The sequence below is a fragment of the Ambystoma mexicanum genome, chromosome 6q (assembly GCF_040938575.1).
Source record: "Ambystoma mexicanum isolate Mex_15411 chromosome 6q, UKY_AmexF1_1, whole genome shotgun sequence".
NCBI classification, from domain to species: Eukaryota; Metazoa; Chordata; class Amphibia; order Caudata; family Ambystomatidae; genus Ambystoma; species Ambystoma mexicanum.
The window spans coordinates 1,567,868,533-1,567,889,068 of record NC_090937.1 but is presented as its reverse complement, the minus strand read 5'-3'; the positions used below and the strand labels follow the sequence as shown (position 1 = coordinate 1,567,889,068).

General features: G+C 46.5%; 1 protein-coding gene across 2 annotated transcripts in view; it reads right to left on the bottom strand.

The window, feature by feature from the left end:
• The window catches only part of ZNF638 (zinc finger protein 638), an 846,814-nt gene that overhangs the window by 407,354 nt on the left and 418,924 nt on the right, over positions 1-20,536 (bottom strand). For both annotated transcript variants that reach the window (XM_069632287.1, XM_069632288.1), the window contains one exon: positions 20,139-20,267. In XM_069632287.1, coding sequence (XP_069488388.1) covers positions 20,139-20,267 — 129 coding nt within the window. The remainder of the gene's footprint in view (positions 1-20,138; positions 20,268-20,536) is intronic.

Below are 20,536 nucleotides of genomic sequence, written 5' to 3'. Positions count from 1 at the left end.
GGTGCAAACCCCGACTTCAACCACGCAAATCTGCGCAGTACTGTACTTGCAGCCATGGATCTGCTGATGCTGGCAACAGTATCCAATCCAGATTGGATGACATCCCCCCATTGCCTCCTTACCATCTTTCACAATATTCAGAAAGCCTTCCCTTTCTTCACCTGCAGGAATATCATCAGCCGCCACCTTTATGCAATCCCACAGGGTATGAGTAAACCTGGCCAGGGTACAGGTAACATTTGCTGATTTAAGGGCCATACTGCCTAAGGAAAATACCTTGCGGGCCCAAGAGTTCACCTTTTTATCCTCTATCTGGGGGGGATAGATGGATAAGCTGACTGTCTCGTGGTGCAAGACCCTACCTGCACAACTTTCTGGTATAGGGTGTTTACTCAGAAAATCAGGGTCACCGTCTGATGGCCTATATATCTTAGGGAAGTCTGACTGCTGCAACAGACTCTGGAGTCTCCCAATTTGTAACCGCTGTTCTTTGAAGAGCCCTATGAAAGGGAAGAATTGGGTCCTTTTGGGGCCCTGGTCCAAGATGTCAGTCGTATCTTGTTCAAAGGTTGGTAAAGACCTGCCCCAACCCATATAGTCAACAACTCTGTTCATCAGGTTCCTGTACCCGGAATCTGCATGTTCTGCAGGGTCAGGTTTTTATAACCAACTCAGGTGATGTATCAATGCCACCGAGTGAAGTTCATCACACAGGTCTCTCAATCTTGACTCGGGGTCAATCAATTCCTCTGGCACATTTCTAGTACCAAATTTTACTCCAAAAGGAGACATTTCTTCCTCGGAGACACTTTCTTCCTCAAATATCGAGTACATGGACTTAAAGTCTGATTTAGGTAGAGGTGTCTACCTTTTTTCCTGTTCAGGAATTTGTCTCGAGGGAATCGAATAATTCTTTGAAATCGTCGACGACTTCAATAAAGTAGCTGATTTCTCCTGCTTTGGCATCAAGGTAGTCGGCAGCGATTGCGTCGATTAAATTGTTGAGTGCTTCGACGATTTATGCTTTTTTGCCATTACCGGGGAATCGCTAATCTCGAGGAGCCTTCGACGTTTTACCGTCGGGTTGAGCTGGCATGCATTATTCATCGCAATAGCATTTTTGATTGTGTCTGCTTAGATTCACATGCTGTGCATATGGTCCGACATCCAGTGGTAACCGCCGAGTATTGCATCTTTTCTTTCGGGGACTGAAAGGGGAAGTCGGCATAGGCGTGTTACACTATTCCTATCGTGACGTGTAGTACCCAAAATCCCTCACACGCCGAGGTCCCTCCGATTGTATTTTTTCTGCCATGAGGGAGCCCAAGGCTAATGTGAGTACAAGAGAGCAAGTAGTAAGACGTCTATGTTCCTTCCACCCAGAGCAGGCAGGTAGGGAGGGCGCGTGTGTATGTAAGAAGATTCAATCATCAGAAATGCTATTACGGTGAGTAATGCATGTCTTCTAATGCTTGTTAATCTGCTTAGAATCACATGCTGTGCATAGACAAGCGAGCACTACCCGGAGTTGGAGGTGGGTTGTGAGAAGGAACAGTAGAGAAAAGATGTCTTAGTACTGCTTGTCCCACCTGAGAATCAGATCTAGAATGAGTGTCTAGGCAAAGTGTTTTGTAAAGGTGTGTACAGAACTCCAGGTTGCCGCTTTGCAAATGGACTCTAGGGGAACATTTGCAATGAATGCTATGGATGCCCCAGTGCCTCGAGTATAATGTGCTCTAGGCTTTAAGGGCAGTTCTCTCTTTGCAAGAGAGAAACATAGTGTGATGCATTTGACAATCCACCTTCATATTGCTGATTTAGAGACAGGGTCCCCTTCTCTACCAGCTGCCACTGAAAGTTGTTTAGTCTTCCTCAGTGGTTTAGTTCTTTCCAGGTAAAACATGACTGCCCTGCGCACGTCTAGTGTGTGAAGGCTTCTTTCGGCCACGTTAGTAGGGTTCTGGAAGAAAGTGGGTAGTTCGATTGACTGGTTCACATGGAACTTCAAAATTAATTTCGGCGCAAACCTGGGATGTGTGCGCAGAACTAGCTTATCTTTGTGGACTGTAACAAAGGGGTCAAATACAGAAACAGCCTGTAGTTCGCTAACCCTTCAGATAGAAGTGATAGCAACTAGGAAGGCAGTTTTATAAGTCAGGTCTTTCAGACTTGCTTTGTGCATAGGCTCGAAGGGAGCTCCCATGAGCCTGGTCAAAACCACATTCAGATCCCATCCAGGGTTTGGGTGAGAGATGCGAGGATAAATCCTTCCATAAAGGCTTTAAAAACTGGTATTTTCCACCACAATACTTTTTGTTGTGATGTGGTGTAGGCTGACAAGCAGCCAGATGAACCTTTAGGGAATTGAAGACTAAAGATACAACACAATGTGTGAGGGTGAGCAATCGATGGGATGGACGCCCTTGGAATTGCACCAGATGATTTTCTGACATAGCAATAACGTATATTAGGCTTTCTCGCTTCCCCCGAGTATGTCCATGCATCTCTGAGGGAGTTGCAGGTGTCCAACCTATGATCTCAGGAGCCAGACTGCCAAGTTCAGAGTTTGTGGGCATGGGTGTAGGGTCTTCCCCCTCCTTCCCCCGAGACAACATGTTGTACGGTCAGGGCAGCTTGACTGGTGGGGAGAGGAACATTTCCATCCGGTGAGCGAACCAGGGTTGGTGGGCCCACATGGGTGCCACCAGTATCATGGTAACTGGTTCCTGGTGCATCTTGTGCACCATCTTGTTGAGAAGGGAAGTCGGGAGGGGAGGGGGTTGTGGGGATAGACAAATTTCCCCAACCAAGTTATCCAGAGTCCGTTCCCCTTGGATCGGTTCTGGGGGTACCTGGAGGCGTAGTCTTGGCATTGGGCTTTCTCCTGAGTAGCAAACAGGTCGATCTCTGGGAAACCCCATTCTGCGATCACGTTGGACACAATGTCTTCGTGTAGTCGCCATTCGTATTCTTCTGGCAGAGGAAAATGCCTGCTGAGTAAGTTTGCCAGAAGATCGAGATCCCCTGGAACATGATGGGACAACAAAAACATCTTGTGTTTGAGAGCCCATATCCAAATGTTTCGGGACAGCTTGGATAGCCCTGGAGAGTGAGTGCCGCCCCGTTTGTTCAGGTAATACTTTGCTGTAGTGCTGTCGGTTAGGATCAGTACTGTCTTCCCTTGCAGTTGTACCTAAAAGGCTTTCAATGCTTTGAACACCGCTAGTAGCTCCAGTAAGTTGATATGTTGGATGCTACTTGAAGTGACGACACGTGTGCGGTCTGCTGAAGCAGGTGAGCTCCCCACACCGTGAGATGCATCTGTCATGAGAGTGGCTGCCACTGCAGGGGTGGTGAAGGTCTTCCCCATCAAGAGGTTTTCTCTTGACCACCACTGCAGAGAGAGCACAAGGGCTGGCGAGACAACAGATCTTCCCATTGTCCACTGGCCTGACACCACTGGCTGTTGAGCCACTCCTGCATGGGACGCATGCGCAGCCACACGTGGGGAACCAAGTATAGACATGACGCCATCATCACTAGCAAACGCATGGCCTTTCGTACAGCCACATCCCGACTGGCTACATATTGAGGAATCCGAGAGCATATTCTCAACCCTCTCGCTGGAGGGGAAGACGAGACTGTCTTCCGTCCGAATTAGCACGCCCAGAAATTGTTTTACTTGGCTGGGGACTAAACTGGATTTCTTTTCGTTGATTGAAAAACCCAGGCTGAAGAGATGATCTACTGTTTTTTGGGTGTACGAAAAACAAGCGTCGAACGAGTCCCTGTGATGAGCCAATCATCGAGGTAGGGGTAAACTGTGACTGACAGTCTGCACAGGTGTGCTGAGGCCACTGCCAGGACTTTGGTAAACACCCTTGGCGCTGAAGCGATACCAAATGGGAGTACCTTGAATTGGTAGTGTTTGTCCTGGATCATAAATCGTGGATATTTTCTGTGCGCTGGCAACATTGAAATATGAAAGTATGCATCTTTCATGTCCAATGTTGCCATTAAGCCTCCGTTTCAGCAATGGGATCACCTCCTGCAGTGTTACTATTCAAAACTTCTGGGGTTTTATGAACTTTTTCACTGGGCGCAGATCTAGAACAGGACGCATGGTGAGGTCATTTTTGGGTACAAGGAAGTACACTGAATAAATACCCTTATTTACCTGAAGAATAGGGACAGCTTATATGGCGTCTTTTCCCAGCAGTGCTTCCACCTCCTGATCAGGATCTCCAGATGGTCCGGTGACAGGCGCTGTGAGCGCGGCGGTCTGAATTGTGGAGGTCGGGCGAATTCCACGCAATAACCGTTGGCGACAGTCTATAAGACCCACTGGTCGGAAGTTATCCCCTCCCATGCCTTGAGGAAAGATATTAATCGCCTCCCGACCGGGGTGACATGGGAGGGGACCTGACTTGGTGGTCATTTCTGACCAGATGTGGCTCCTCTGGGATCGGGGCCTCTGCCTCTACCTTTGCCGCGTTTCTGACCCCTTGTGGGGCAGTAAGTGGAGATTCCAGATGTTTGATTTGAGTTGAAGTTACCTGTGCCATAGATTTGACCAGCACGGGATTGCCCTCGAAAGGACCGCCGAGAATTATTAGCCCTTTGGGAGGAGGTTTTCTGTGTAATTTGGTGCAAGGACCTTATTGTCTCATGCTCCTCCTTGGCTGTCTCCACGCTTCATCCACTGCTTTCCCGAAGAGGTTAGTCTCTTCAATGGGTTTATTTAATGAGGGAGGCCCGAGTATCAGGTCTGAAGCCCAATGTACGCAGCCATGCGTGTCTTTTCAGAAGAGTACATTGTGCAAGAGACCTGCCTGCCGTTTCTGCAGTGTCCAGGGCGTTCTTCACCACATTCTGGTTAACCAGTCTTCCCTCCGAAACAATGGCGAGAAGCTTTGTTCTGGTGGGTTCAGGAACCTCCTGGAGGCCTTCTTGAAGTAAATTCCATTGGGCATCAGCATAGCTTGCTAATAACGTAGTGTTATTAGCAAACCGAATGGTGTATGCAGCTGCTGACTGGACACATTTGCCCAGGGCATACAACCTTTTAGACTCCTTGTCCAGTCGTGATTCACCCGTGGCAAGGGGTACCCCCCTGCCCTCTTACGAGTGGTAGTCACTACCAGTGAGTGTGGGACGGCGTGCCCTTTGATATACAGAGAGTCGGTAGGAGAAGGCCGAAATAATTTTTCGACTGGTTCACAGGCGTGTCTGAGCAGGTGTGACCAATGAGGGAGCTACCCGTCTCTCAGACTTAAGGAGGCGGATGGATTGACTCGCCGGAAGTTGTTCCTTGAGTGCTGACTCCACGAAATCCTGCTCAGGTACCGCCTTTTGAGTGGCAATTTTGAAGTATTCAGCTGCTTTCTTTAACATGGAGTTAAGTCATTTGGTCATCCACAGGGTAGGCCTGGCGAGCCGGGGTGGACGGAGGAGAGTCTAAGCACAGTGTCCGGATCTTGCTGTGTCCAAGGGTCCGGACCTTCCTGCTGCACCGGGAGGCCTAGCGGTCGGTTTTCCAGGTAGAGGTCTAGCAGTAGTTTTCGGGCCTATTTAGGCATTGGAAATCGTCAAAGCGTCGGGCTCCCGAACTTCGACGCGTGTGGGTTTAGAAGTAGCGCCCTTGGTTTGTTTTGATTGCCCAGTCGCAATACGCTGCTGCGGATGCGGGGAAGGCTTTGGATCTGAGCGATCCGAGGGAACCAGCTAGGTTTTCGGCGGTCCCGCTGGCGCTTTCGCCTTTTTCATCGAAGGAGTCGAAATTGGCATAGGGGTTGTGTGCTTGTACGCTCCTGTCGCCGGGTGTGGTCTCTGAAGCAAGACCAGAGTCGAGCCTGGAAGGGTCGGGGACGGGCGTGGCAGACTTAGAAGAGTCCGCCTCAAGGTCTATAACATCCGCGTTGGACGTTTGGTCATCCGAAGTACCCCTGTCACTTTCCGCTGGCGTGAGGAGGGAGCCTCCACGCGAAACATGCCGTATGCGGCCCACCGCTTTACACTGCGCTCCTTAAGGGTCTTGGGCCGAAGAGTTTGCACGCCGCACACCGTTCTCATCGTGCTCTAGGGGGAGACAGGCGTTACACGTCCTGTGTTAGTCCTTCCAAGGATATCTGACCCTACACTTAGGGCAGAATCTAAAAGGAGTCCTTTCCATAGCAAAAGGGAAGGATGACCAGACCGAAAGGGGAAAAGAGGGGCGAGGAGGAAAGACATTAAACAATATGGCCACCCCGACCCCACTCTCCCTACTGTATAGGTCGGCCAGAGGGCCTGACCATTGGATAATCCGGCTGCCGGATCTTTGGCGCCGAAAACCACAGCCTTAGACGAGTCCCCGTAGTCTTCATCGAAGATCTTTTTGGGCGAAGTGACTTAACGGGGAATAAACCGACAATACAGTGAAGATAAACAATGTCTCTAGTAAGAGCTCCGCTATAGGGTGACCAGTTATCTGGGTGGAAAAAAACAATCTGAGGGACCTCAGCACGTGAGGGATTTTGGGTATTACACACGTCACAATAGGGATAGTGTTACAGACACGCCTATGCCAACATCCCCCTTCGGTCCCCGAAAGACGAGATGCAATTCTCCACTATTACCACTGGATGTCGGACCATATGCACAGCATTTGATTCTAAGCAGATTAACAGGCATCAGAAAGTAGAGTTTCCTCCTTACTACTGTACTTGGCCTTAGTAGTTTGACTCTCCTGCGTCGTCCAAGGGAGCAACTGGGGTCTGGATCTTTCGAGGTTTCTTTGAGGGGGTCGGGCTGCATTCTCAAAGACCTTCATCATTTGCTTTTTGAATTCTTCCTATTTTGTTGGGGAATCCGACCTAGGTCGGACATCTTACCAATTCGGTAGATGTGTCAGACGAATAAGCGGGAGATCTGGGTCTCCTCTTCATCTTCTTTGAAGATAAACGCCTCAATCTACTACGTGATCGGGATCTCTTCGAATGGTTGCACCGATCCGAGTCTCGATTTGACTGACTTTGTTTTGAAGAGACCTTAGAAGGGGTCTTCGAAAAGGCCTTGGAAGCATCCCGCCCCACTGCCAGTTTACCTTTTCTCTGACAAAGAGCTTTCTCTGTCATCGACTGACAGGAGCCACAGTCGCTGATGCGAACCCAGGCACCAAAGACAAATCTGGTGGGGGTCACTGATCGACATTTTAGAGCCACAGTCAACACATTTTTTGACGACCACTGTCTTGGGAGTTGAAGGGGTATAAGACAACATTTTCTTGAAGATTCGAAGCGCGCCATTAACACGTGAGCGAGGAAATCGGAAAAACGGAACTGAAGCCATCGGGCACAGCACAAGCTAGTGATGGTGATGTTGCGGTATGGAGCCCGTTGAGGGACATTGACGCTACAACTTCATCCACAGCACCATGTGCCGAGAAAATATTTTTCCGAAGCAGCAAAGCTGGCGAGATACAAATATAAGATGAGGAATACGTGGGAGGACAATCCATTCGAAAGTTGCTTTTCAGATCAGTGCAACACAGATTGAGGCAATCAATAAGTAACTTTTTTAGAATGGCACACAACTACCACAAGATAATTAAAACCTTTTTTTAAGGAACAATCAGCAACTCAAAGATAACCCTAGGCAAACTTATTCTGGACAGACTAACAGCAAGTCAGGTGAAGCAAGACCCAATTGGGGCCCTTCATACATTTATCCTAACAGTAATAGCAAAGTAAAACCAACAGCATTACTTTTGAGGGAGTGGTCCAACCAATTCGTAGGTGAGTAACTTCACCTTACATATACTTTGCAGAATAGCCCAGCACACACTGAAGGTAAGAAAGAATGTTTAACTGTTCACTGAGTTAGTTACCAACCAACTTCTTTTACAAGTAAAGTTTAAACACTGGTTATTCTTTTCAAGGCAGAACCCTTTTCTTGTCCAGTCCTTCCCTTATTCTATGGCATTGAATTGATAGTTTATTTGTATAACACCTATACATGTGTTTCAAAGCGCCTCAGGGGAGGATGCAAGGGAAAATACAATAACATTCTTAAAATCCATTGAGAAATTAAGAATGGGTAATTAACTATCTTACAAGGCCTGACAACATTTCGGATAGTGCAAGAGCTTTGACAATGATTGAAGGGGTGTGTGGGAGGGACGGAACAGACCACAACTATCGTACTAGGCCCACCGACATTTCTCATAGTGCGAGAGCATTGGATATGGAGAGGATACAAGCAGGGCGAGGAAGGAGGACAGAAACAGTCAACAGCACATGGCAGCTAGGTGCAACAAAGTTCGAAATTAGGCAGGATGGTCAAACGCAGCACATGGCAGATGGTTGCAACAAAGTTAGAAGGAATCTCCAGAGGGGAAGACCACAGGGGAGGGATAGTCTCAGAGGTAAAGGAATGGGTTTGTGAAGATAGTTGAGGGACTGACCTTGGGGGATAAGATGCTTCGTGAATCAGGAGATTTTGACCATGTGGGGCAAAACACAAGCCCCATGTCCTCATGTGTGTAAATTGAATCAGCGATAAGGGCAGACAACATACAGGGCCTTGGAGGTGGCATGGCATTTGCCTGCTGGCTCGCCTGATTGGTCTCTCCTCTGCACCAATCACAGGCAGCCAGGTGAACAGCAGGTGAAACCAGCACTAATGCAACAGTATTGGTGGCTATGATGAAAGAGGCCAGTCTAAGCCCAACAGCGTGATGAAATGCACCCAAAATACACGGTGACGCAGGTCGCTGTGGTCACAAACAAATCTAATAATTGTTTGTGATGACGTGTGAAAGAGCAGAATTCCAAGAAGGCGCCACAGCACAATATGAAATCCACCATAAAAGGATGAGGGCTTAACTTCATGGTTGGTGGCGGGTGGGGATTTAAAGGCCTCTAAGCCACGAGATGGCAGGGAGTACCATCCGGACATCTGAGGAAGGGAAGTGAAGGGGGGAAAAGGCATGAGTTCACTCAGGCAGTAGTGGGACCCTAGTGGTCTAGGTGCCAGCTGTAGGCAGGGTGCGATTGGGTTCAGTTGCAGGCAAAGTCAGAGTTCCAGAGGAAGACTTAAAATAAAAGTATGTATTCCACTTTAAAGTTAGTCAAGGGTCTTCAGAAAATACACCCTAGGAGGATTCTGCAGTGGGCCTGGGTGAACTGGATGAGTGACCTCCGAATCACAGAAAACACCCTAAAGCTATGTTAAATGTTGAAGGTATTTGTACCGCGCACCGTCACCAACGGAATTGGTCCCCAGGCGCTCTGGCGGATCTGTAAACGATAAGGTGGGATGGGTTTGTAAGGTGAAGAGGGAGTAGGATAGTGAGAGGAGTGGTGTTCTGTTGGCAGCTTCAACTCTGCATACACCGAGTGTGCTGTTGGTGCGGCTTATGTGTTGTTGCAGTGTTGTGAAGTGTGTGCGGCTTGTTGTGCGAGAGATGGTTGTGTGAGTTTTTTGAGTGAGATAAGTATGCAGAGTTTGAGCTTATATTGGTTAGTAAGTTACCTGACCTTTAGCATGCTAACATTCACAGTTTTGTCTAAGTGTGGCACTTCACAATCCTAGAAACGGCGCAGGCCAATCTTTAGAATTCCATCCAGGTGTGGGCATGCAGAAATTCACAATCCCATCCAGTTGCGGCGCAGGCTAGGGTTTAGAAATCTGTCTAGATGTGGGCATGCAAACATTCACAATTCTATCCAAGTGCTACGCAGGCTGGTGTTCACAATTCTAAGTGTGGCACATGCTAGTCTTCAGGTTTTGCATAGGTGCAGGCCCGCTAACACTCAAAGTCCCATCTAGACATGACGCAGGCCAATATTCACAACTCTATCCAAGTGTGGGCCTGCTGACATTCAGGTCTCACCCAAGTGCGGGCATGCTATACAGAAATAACAAAAACATAAGGTGGGTAAAATAACCCAGCCAACACATTACCTCAGCAATATTTGCAGCAGGACGACTTCAGGCTATGCAGCCAAAAACCCAATCATTTTCGTTAACCATGAAGACAGGACACTGGAAGGACTTTTAGAGTAAGGATCACGGGGAAGGCTCCAGACGCAAGAGTTTCTCCGCAACTGGAGGCGGTTCTGTTTCAGCGACCTTTTCAGGAGTCAGAAGACTGAATATTGCTGGTCAAATTCTCGTTTGCATGGTCAAACCTCCAGCTCTCTGGTGAGAAGTTTCAGCAAGATTTGGAATTCCAAAGACTCTGTACCGCACAATGGCTTGAGGTCCCAGGGTATTTAGGTAATGCAGCCCAGCAAGGTCACAGCAGGACGTGGGAAATGCAGGTCTTATTAAGTGTAGTGGGTCTCAACTGGCTCTGGGTCGCGTTTTTTGGAGTACCCAGGTCGATTGGCAGGGTAACAGCCGACTGCGTTTACACAGCAGGTTTTCCGGTCGCTGGAAATCATCTCATCTGCATTTTCTTCATCTTCCTCTTCGAATTTGGTTCCGAAGTCGGTCAACTCTTCAGTTTCCAGGATTGGACTTTTCTGCAGGAACCCAGCCAATCAAACAGCCTTGCAACATTCAAACTTGTGGGGTTGGCAGTCCTTTCAGGACAGCCAGTCTCCCAGCTTGAACTGGAGTCTCGCAGTCAGGCTGGAAGACAAAGGGCTGCAGGGTTGTACTCCTCCCTGCCTTCACAGACATTCTGGAGTCTAGGTGGGCTTGACCGAGGTCTCCCGCCAAAGATAGACTTGACACAAAGGATTTTCCCGTCCTGGTCGTCAGGGGAAGGCGCAAGAAAGTACAGATCACAACTGGCAACAAAGACGGGGCACTCATAGGTGCCTTTACCAGGTTTGTGAAAACAGCCTGTGGTAAAAGCACACCAAATTAGTTAAAAGGTTTACTGCCACCATTAAAAGCTAAGTTTGTCGATGTAACAAATGTTAGTTAGAATGAGAAGAACAAGTTACTTACCAACTGTAAAGTTCTTTCGATTGGATGTTCCTCCCACATATTCCTCATCTTAGATATTCTTACCTTCAGCTTTGCTGCTTCGGAAATCTCTCCACCAGAGGGCACTCGCCTCGAGGCTGCAGCATCGATGTCCCTCGGCGGCATCCGTCAAGCGCCACTGTCATCCGCTGCATAAATGCCTCAAGCTCGCCCGTCGGCCTCCGTTCTGTTTTTTTTACTATATTGTAGCCATTGGTTTGTAGTTAATGACGTGCCTCTTTTGACCCAAGCCTTAAAGGAATTTCAAGTGTAAACCACGTAAACTGTACTGTGGGGTAGGTTGGGAGGGGCGATGAATAATATGTAGGAGGAACAGCCAATCGAAAGAACCTTACAGTTGGTAAGTAACAAATTGATTGTGTCCTCCCACGTATTCCTCTTAGAGTCCCAAAACAGTTTATCGAGGTGGGAGTACAGACATTTTTGTCATGTACAGAATGTAGTACTGATTTAGCAAAAATACCTCCTTGTGAAGAAGTCGAATCTAGAGCATGAGCATAAGGTTTTTATAAAAGTGCATGGATGACCATGTGGCTGCTGCACAAATATCTTGCACAGGGACACCCCTTTGAAGTGCTGTTGAAGTTGGCGTGCCCCTGGTTGAATGAGCCCTCAGCCCATCTGGAGGATCGTTCCCGTCAGTCTAGAAATCTAATTTTTGAGACCGCAAACGCATTTTGGTGGCCGTGGGCCAACCGTCTCATGCACGATACGACAGAAGGACAATGCATTACTTACCATAAAAGCATTTGATGGTTGTATCTGCTTAGATTCACATGCTGTGCATAGGTCCGACATCCAGTGGTCACTGCGGAGTATTGCATTTTGTTTTTCGTAGTCGAAAAGACAGATCAGAAAAGAAACTGATACTGGTTTTTTCTTTACCGAGGATTCCCAGCCTGACGGGGAATATTCATGAGCATGTGAATCCATGCCAGACCCAATGCTGGAGAAAGTGAGCCGCATTCTTTTTCTTTTGGTGTTTATGTCAACCTCTGGTTCAGCTCATGGACGGAGAAGGAACCAGGGGTGTAGAGGAGAGAAGCATGAGAATTGTGCAAGTCGGACAATGCAAGACTCGCGGCTCCTCGGTGCGATCATAAAAGTACATGTGTCTGGAACCAGAGCGGACAAGCTGGGCACACATGATACTAAGTCAAAAACTGATCAAAGGTTCTCTGAGCCGTATAAGAAGGGACAAGTGATCTTGCCTATAAACGAATAATCGAATCCAGGATAAAAAAAAGGGACAGGCAAAACTGAATTGTGAGGAATCCATTGAACATGGACATCGGAGCAAACGCGACGAAGAGAGATATCCACAACAAACTGTGATAAGGAAGGAGGACGACGAGAAACATGCCGGGACCGGTTCCAGCCTCCTCCTGCACCACCACCGCTGAAAATGAGTCAGTTAGAAAGACTATAAGTTTAAGAAAAACGCATGGTAAAACAAATTGTATGCTGGCACTAACGATAATGTGCTTTAGGAGCATGGTAGCACCAATATCGACAGCCCTAATATTATGGTGGGTAGAAACAATACATCCATTAGAAATGTTTACCAAAAATTAATATATCCACTACTGAAAGCCCGGTTCAGGTGATCACTTATAGCCTACCCCCAATGGAAGAAAAACACAGGGAAGGTTTTGCGAATAACACCTTACGTCTGATAATGAACATGACACATGCAATCTTGAAGAAAACAAATTGCTGGGTATGTGCCCATTTACCACAGCATGCCGGAAAAGGAATAGGATGGTATGTGCAGCCATTACCATTAAGTTCTGCATGTAATGCATCTTTAGGTACAATGTTCTATGGGAATTAGAATGAGAGTAATACGGGTCAATTAGACAGAACCAACTTGAATGAGTTTGAGGAGATAATGAAGCCTGTGGGTTGTTCCATTTTTCATAAAGCACAAGTTATAGCCCCAGAGCCCAGGAGAAAAAGCACACGAACAATAACACGACAAAATAGACAAGATAGATTGTCCCCGCCAGAAAAAACTTCTGTAATGACATTGTGTAAGAACAAAAGGGGACAAAGATGCGATTCCCCCATTTTACACGGTGAATTATAGCCCAAGAACTGTGCCTTTTTGTCTAAAAAAGAAAGGATCTTTTTCAGTCGGAACATATACTGGTTGTATGAATACAGTGGTATTAAAATGGGAAATAGAACCAGTATATGTAGGTGATCTAGTTTATTTTATATGTGGAGAAAAAGCATACCCTTGGTTGCCAAGAAACTGGGGAGGTACATGTTATCTCGGGCTATTGTTGCCAGGAGTATTCCTCTTGCAAACAGCAGCCATGGCCAAATTATCCAGAACTAGAGTAAAAAGAACTGACGAAGGTGTTTTAATAGCAACTGATGTAGCAAAATCATTCATTCCAGTTTTAGGACAGATAGTGAACTCCTATAATATAAGGCAACTGTCCAGAATCCTAAAGAATACTATAAACACAGATATATTATTTAACATGACGTAAGAAGAAAGAGGAAGCGGGTTAATGACGCTGCAAAATAGAATGGCTCTTGATGTAATCCTGGTTGATCGTGGGGGAATTTGCAAAATAGTGGGATCAGCATGTTGCGTTTATGTCGATGACTATTCCCACGATCTTTGAAGCAATAAAGAAAATGCACGTTCTAAGCTCTGAACTCCCCACGGGAGAAGGGAGCTGGGGAATAGGATCTTGGTTTTGGGGGAATACTACGATCTTGGGGATGGAAGCTGATCTCAATATTAGTAGTGGTGTTCGGAATATTCCGAACGTGCTTTTTGTATACATCGTTTACCCATAGTTTGTGCAGAGGTAACTGAGGGATGTACAGAAGGATGCATGCAAATGATAAAGAAAAAACAACCTCATGATCGAACTAGCCCAGACCCGAATGAGAGGAGTAATTAAAGAGTTGATGGCAATAGATATTAATGAAGACAATGACCACGATGGCATACGAGACTCAGACATAAGTACTTCAGATTCATCATCACTAGAGGTTTCAATAAATAGATGAGACATTTGGCATACGGCCAAAGGAGGGTTTGTCAGTCTAGAAATCTAATTTGAGACCGCAAACGCATTTTGGTGGCCGTGGGCCAACCGTCTCATGCACGATACGACAGAATATAGGTTTTCGAGTTTTCCAATGAACGACCATTTTGATGCAACAAGAATCGCCATTTTGTTTTCTAACTATTGCTCATTGCTTTCTGTTCCTATTGCTTCGCAGTATATTTTCCGCTTAGACTGCTCGACTGTGGAACATTGTTGTCTGTATATGAAAAGGACAAGGCCACAGGGCCGCAAGGATAACAAAAGTTTCGCTGAAACATAAACCTAGGCAGCGCCAGGAAGAATGCCCAGGTCCCTCCTTAATGTAGCCTTGAAGAAGAGCCGCAGGGCATTTAATCATTTCACAGATGCCAGATAGTCTCGTTATAGGGTAGAATATGTTAGAATAATACCGCTAAGGCTTGAATTATGCTTTTCTAACAGCCCCCCGCTATGAACATGTCGGCTCCCAGGACACAAATAGCACCTGATAGATAGCAAGGTCTGGGATGCAACTCCCTCTGTATGTAGTACGCTTCCAAGAACAGAAGCGCCATGTTCTATTCAATAACCGAAAGATGCCTACGCACTCACAAATTGCAAATTGTTACTAGAATAGATGTTAGATGTCATAGTGGTCGGAGATGTCCATCATCACACCAAGTTCAAAGAAACCCAATGAAGAAGGGTGTTATACATGTCATAGCGGATTGATATGCATTTTGTATATATGTAACTGATGTACATAATTCGCGCTCTTGCGTCCCTCTTGCGTCCCTCGAGGTCTAGAGATGAATGTTGCGGGGCGTGAGACCGAGTTGGCCAACAGACTTTTGCTTTGCAATAAAACTCTAGCTTTGGGAATACAACTTTGCGTCTGGCGTCTATCGTGTGTGGTGACCCGCCTTGTTTCCATAGACGTCAGGGTCCCCTAGGGGCCCCTTTCAGTTCCCAGCTAATCTATAACATGGTTATTGCCAAAATTACCAAGCTAGATAATGTTTGCTTAGTCACGGCCATTCCCAATTTGCGGCCAGTGTATTCTACAAAAAGTTGGTCACACCGACGTAATTTTGCCAATCTTGAAATATAGACGCTTAGATCTCTTCTAGGATCTAATCTATGTAGCCTTTCCTCTTCCTTACTTGCGTGAGGAGGGTAAAATGTAGGCAGTTTTATTTTTTGTGAAAGGTGAAAATCAGAAAATTATGGCCAAAAAAAAAAAAGTTCACTTTATCTTTATAAAAGATGGTGTTAGGAGACCCGCTAGAAAGTTCCTGCAACTCACTTATCCTGCAGGCTGATTTAAGTGCCACAAGAAGTTTAGTTTTTAAAGTAAGGAGCCTTAACGGACAAGAATGTAAAGAGTAAGTCCCACACAGGAACTTGAAAAGGTATTGGAGGAAACCCATTTAGACCTTTTAAGAATTGAGTTATTAAAAAGTTATTTCAAACTAAGATTCTTCCTCTGACGAGCACTTGAAAATAGATAGCGCTGCTAAATAACCCTTTATAGTGCCAACCTGGGGCCCCAGATTAGTTAAGTGTTACAGAAAGGACAATATTGTGGGAATATTACACTGAAACGGGTCCACATTCTCATCTCTGCACCAGTTACTGAACTTGTTCCAAAGTCACTGATAGAGATTTAGTTGCTGGCCTTGTGGCCGAAAGCAAGATCGCCATGACGTCATCCGGAAGGTCCGAATCGTATCTCAACCTCTTAGAAGCCAGGCGTGAAGCTTGAATGTCTTGGCCTCTGGATGCGTGACCTTCCTCTTGGGAGAGAAGATCCTCTCTTTTTGGAAGACGTATTGGTGGGCAGATGGACATGCCCAGAAGGTCCGGGTACCACGTTCTCCTGGCCCAATCCAGGGCAATTAGGATCATGGTTTTCCTGAACCATCTCAACCTGATTACTTGAGGGATCACAGGGACTGGAGGAAACTCCTACAGAAGTGGAAACTGCCAGTCCACTACGAACGCGTCCCCTAGAGCTCCTGAAGAAATTCCCTTGAGCAGTACAGTTCGCACTTCCTGTCAACACTGGTCGAGAACAGATACACTTGCAGAGTTCCCCAAAGGGCGAAGATCTCTTGAAGGACTTCCTGAGCCATTTCCCACTCATGGGAAACTGCTCGGCCTGCTGTGTTTTGCTCTCGGGCTAGATGAACTGCCGACAGATCCCTTCTCGTATTGCCCAGAACCAGACCTGCATTGCTTCTCTGCACAGTGGTAGTGACCCTACTCTCTTGTTGAGGTAGTACATAGCCACCGTGTTGTCAGTCATCAGGACATTCTTTCCCCGTACACAGGGCAGGAAGGCCTTCAGAGCTAGTCTGATTGCCCTCAGCTCCAACAGGTTGATGTGTAGTTCGGGCTCCGATGGAGACCAAGAACGATGATTGTCAACTCTGTGTGATCTCCCCACCCTGTGAGAGGTGTGTCACTACTGTTCTCTCCGGCCATGGTTGCCAAAAAGATTCTCCCTTGAGGATATGTTCCCCGCAAGCCCACCATTGCAGATCCTGTGCTACTCTGTCTGGAACTTGAAAAAGATCTGACATTTCCCCTGAAAATTGAGACCATTGAGTCCTCAGGGCCCATTGAAGAGATCTCATCCTCAATCTGGCTTCTGGCACCAGAAAAATGCAGGATGCCATAAGACTGAGCAACCTGAGAAAAATCAAAGGCCAGTAGATACTGGGCATTCTGGAATTTTATTGCCGTCTGCAGAATGTGGCGAGCTCCCTCTTCGGGAGGCGAGGCTTTGCCCGAACAAGTATCCAGGACTGCTCCAAAAAACTGGAGTTTGATTTTTTAGAAATTCAGAGAAAATCCTAGTTTGCGAAGGAAGTGGCAGGTCTTGGACAGATGTTCCTGGGCTTGTTCTGGTGAACGTGCCCTGATCATCCAATCGTACAGGAAGGGGTAGACATGAATCTCCCCTCTGAGACCCGCTGCCACCACCGCCATCAACTTGGTGAAAACTCTCGGGCGGAGGTCAACCCGAAAAGTCAGAACTCGAAACTGTTAGTGAGAATTGCCAATCGCGATCCTTGGGTACTTTGTGCATGAGATGAATTGACACATGAAATTAAGCATCCTGAAGATCCAATGACACCAACCAGTCTTGGAGTTGGAGAGCCTGAAGGATCTGAGAAAGTGTGACCATCTTGAACTTGTCCTTCCTGAGGAACTTGATGAAGCTTCTCGTGTCCAAGAAGGGTCTCAATCCTCTGTTCTTCTTCGGTATGAGGAAATATGGGGAATACCAACCCTTGTTCCTCTCCGCTACAGGTACATGTTCTATTGCACCTTTCTGTAGCAGGGTTAAGATTTCCTGCAACAGGAGCGAGTCTGGATGTTTGACAGAGTTGCATCCCGGCAGGTGATTGAGGTTTGAAAAGGAAGGCAGTAAACTTGGGATACGGTTTCCAGTGCCCAAGGCATCTGAAGTAATGCCCCGCCATTCTTCCAGATGCTGTGAGATCCTGCCTCCCACTGGGGTCTTGTGAGTCGAAACTTCAGTGGTTTTGCGGCAGCTGCAGCAGGGGCTGAAGGGACAATTGCCACTGCTGGGGCAGATCTAGCACCTTTTCCTTGCCCCGAGGAAATGTTCTTTACCCTCTCCAACAGACTGGTCCCCTTCCTTTTCCAAATGAGAAATAAAATCAAGAGACAACCCCTCCAGGAAGATGAGCCTGTGTAGGGGTGTTGTTGAGGTTGTCGGTCGTATAGTGGCAGTGATTTTGCCACCGCTTTAGAGGTCTGCAGCTTCTCCAAACTTTCATCTGCCTTGCTGCCAAACAACCTTGAGCCGTCAAATGGCATGTAGAAGCCTGGATTACACATCTAGTGCAAAACCTGACTTTCTTAGCCACGCAAATTTGCGCAGTACCATACTAGACGCCATGGGCCTACTGATACGGTCAGCTGTCTCCAAACCTGATTGAAGGCATTCCCCCGAAGCGTCCTTTCCATCCCTTACCATGGATAGGAACCGCTCACATTCCTCACTTTCAGGGATGTGTTCAGCTGCCGCTGACATACAGTCCCACAGGGTATATGTAAATCTTGCAAGGGTGCAAGTTACATTCGTGGATTTTAAAGCCATGCTCCCGGACGTAAAAATCTTTCTGGACCATGCATCAATCTTTTTATCATTCCTATTCCCTATCTTGGCGGATTATATGGTATGCAACATTTCTAGCAGAGGTAGCTACTTGAATTACCAGGCTTTCTGGTGATGGGTGTTTACCCAAGCATTCGGGATATGAGGAATAGGGTATGAATTTTGACATACTTTTTTACTGTCGGGATAGATTCAGGATTTTCCCCATGCAGTGTTGACCTTCCTTTGTAAGGTCACATGAAAAAGTATGGGGTCTTGGTAAGGTCCTCCTGAAAGGATGTCAGTCATAGACCGGTGAATTTCTACTCCATCCATGAATTCAGTTACCCTGTTCATCAATTTTCAATATCCCACATCAGCATGCTCAGCTGGGTCAGGTTTTTCAAATTCATATTCTGGAGATGTATCCAGATCACTTGCTGACTGCAAAGTCTTGCATCTTAGATTGAGCATCAATTAACTCCCCAGGGACTTGCTTTGTACCAAATTTCCCACCAGCAGATGAAACATCTTCTGCTGATGAATCCCCATATATGGAGGACATGGTTCTAATCAAATCATGTCTTTCCTGGTTGCAACACCTTTTCAGAAGGCATAGACACGTGTCAATGTTGTACTTTGAGTAAACAAAGTCGTCGAAAAAAGCGTTTATGCCGATGTTGTAATCACCTTCGACACCGTCGACTGCGCAATCGACGTAACCTTTTAAGGTTGGGTTGTCGACATCTTGTGCTCGACCGCCTTCGATAGAGGCTTAGAGGATGTTTTAGACAAGGACTTTGATGGCGTATGAGAGTCTCACGCACTTTTGAGTTCTACCTCCCATTAATGCACCGGTAGGCTGCTTTTTTTAAATGAGGTGTCTGGGAAAATTACCTGGACGACAACTTAGACCATTTTGTCAGATTTTCTCGCTCTTAGATCTTCCCCTGTCACTTTTTTTATGACTAGGGGCATGGTCTTCATTAGACTTGAGGTGGTCTGTGCCGCACTCTCAAACATCTTTAGCATAGATGCTCTGAAAGCTTCCCACTTACTTTAGAGTCATGTCTTGACAGACATGTTCCGATTTCCTCAGACGACGTCAAGGATGAAGGCGAGGGAGAAGAGTGTCACCTTTTTAGAGGAAGAAGAGGACTTCCTGGATCTACTCTTCAACCTAGATTTTTTGTGATGTTTTCATGAAGACTCAAGACGAGTCTTTTCTCCTTTTCGAAGGAAACTTCGAGGATTCCTCCCCCACCGCCAGTTTACCTCTCTGTTCCTTTAAGACCCTATGGGTCATCGACTGACAGGAACCGCACTTGTCTATACGGTGGTCGGAACTGAGGCACCAGAGGCAATGCCGATGGGAAGTCAGCGACATCTTTCTCCCACATTTCTGGCATTTCTTCAATCCAGTCTTTGGTGTTGAAGGATTAGATGAAGACGACATTATGGTACAAACTGAAGTGCCGTTTTCTCGATCCGAAGCGAAACTAACGGAAAAACAGAACTGAGGCCAACAGACGCGCTCTAGGCATTTATACAGCGGATGCCGCTGAGGGACAACGATGCTGCGGCCTCGAGTGGAGCGCCCTCCGGTGGAGAGAAAAAATTTCCGAAGCTGCAAAGCTGAAGGTAAGGATATATCTAAGATGAGGAATATGTGGGAGTACACAATCCATTCGTAATGGGATACATTGCATCTCCCCAGCACTCCACATAAGGTGGGGTGTGCTGGTTTCACTTCACAAATATGTATATGTAAAAGGGATCCAGACATCTACCCTTGCGAACTGTAGTTCTCAAAGTTTAGCCAGAGAAAGTTAAGGGGAGCCCCAACGGCAATCCAGTAACAATAGGGAGTATGTGCCAAAATTTGTCAGAGATGATTACATAAGAAATGACATTATGGAGAGTCTTAAAAATGACAATTAAAAGATTGTGTGGAAAAGAAAAAGCACACTTACCACATCTTTTACACTTTTATACTTCGGAATGAGCTTTATTGACAGCTGTTTTCCAGCTAATGACATCGGGAACACAGTGTAGAATTTGATCATGGACTCCGCAGATGATTGCGACATTTGTAAGTAAGCCTTTTAAAGAAACAGAATAAATTAGTATGCACAGCACACTTCTGCCAACATTTTTGTAGCACTAATGAAAAACCACCAACCATTTTAACAATTAAAAAAATCATAATTGCTCAAACTAATGGTGCAATATCAAAGCATTTCTTGAAGAAAATGTTTGCTGCATAACATGCAGTCTGAGGGGGTTGGTGATTTCTAAATAAATAAATGTTATGCATTAGACATCTTTACTATGAAACCCAGTTGTGCTTCCATAAACCTATCTAAGAAAC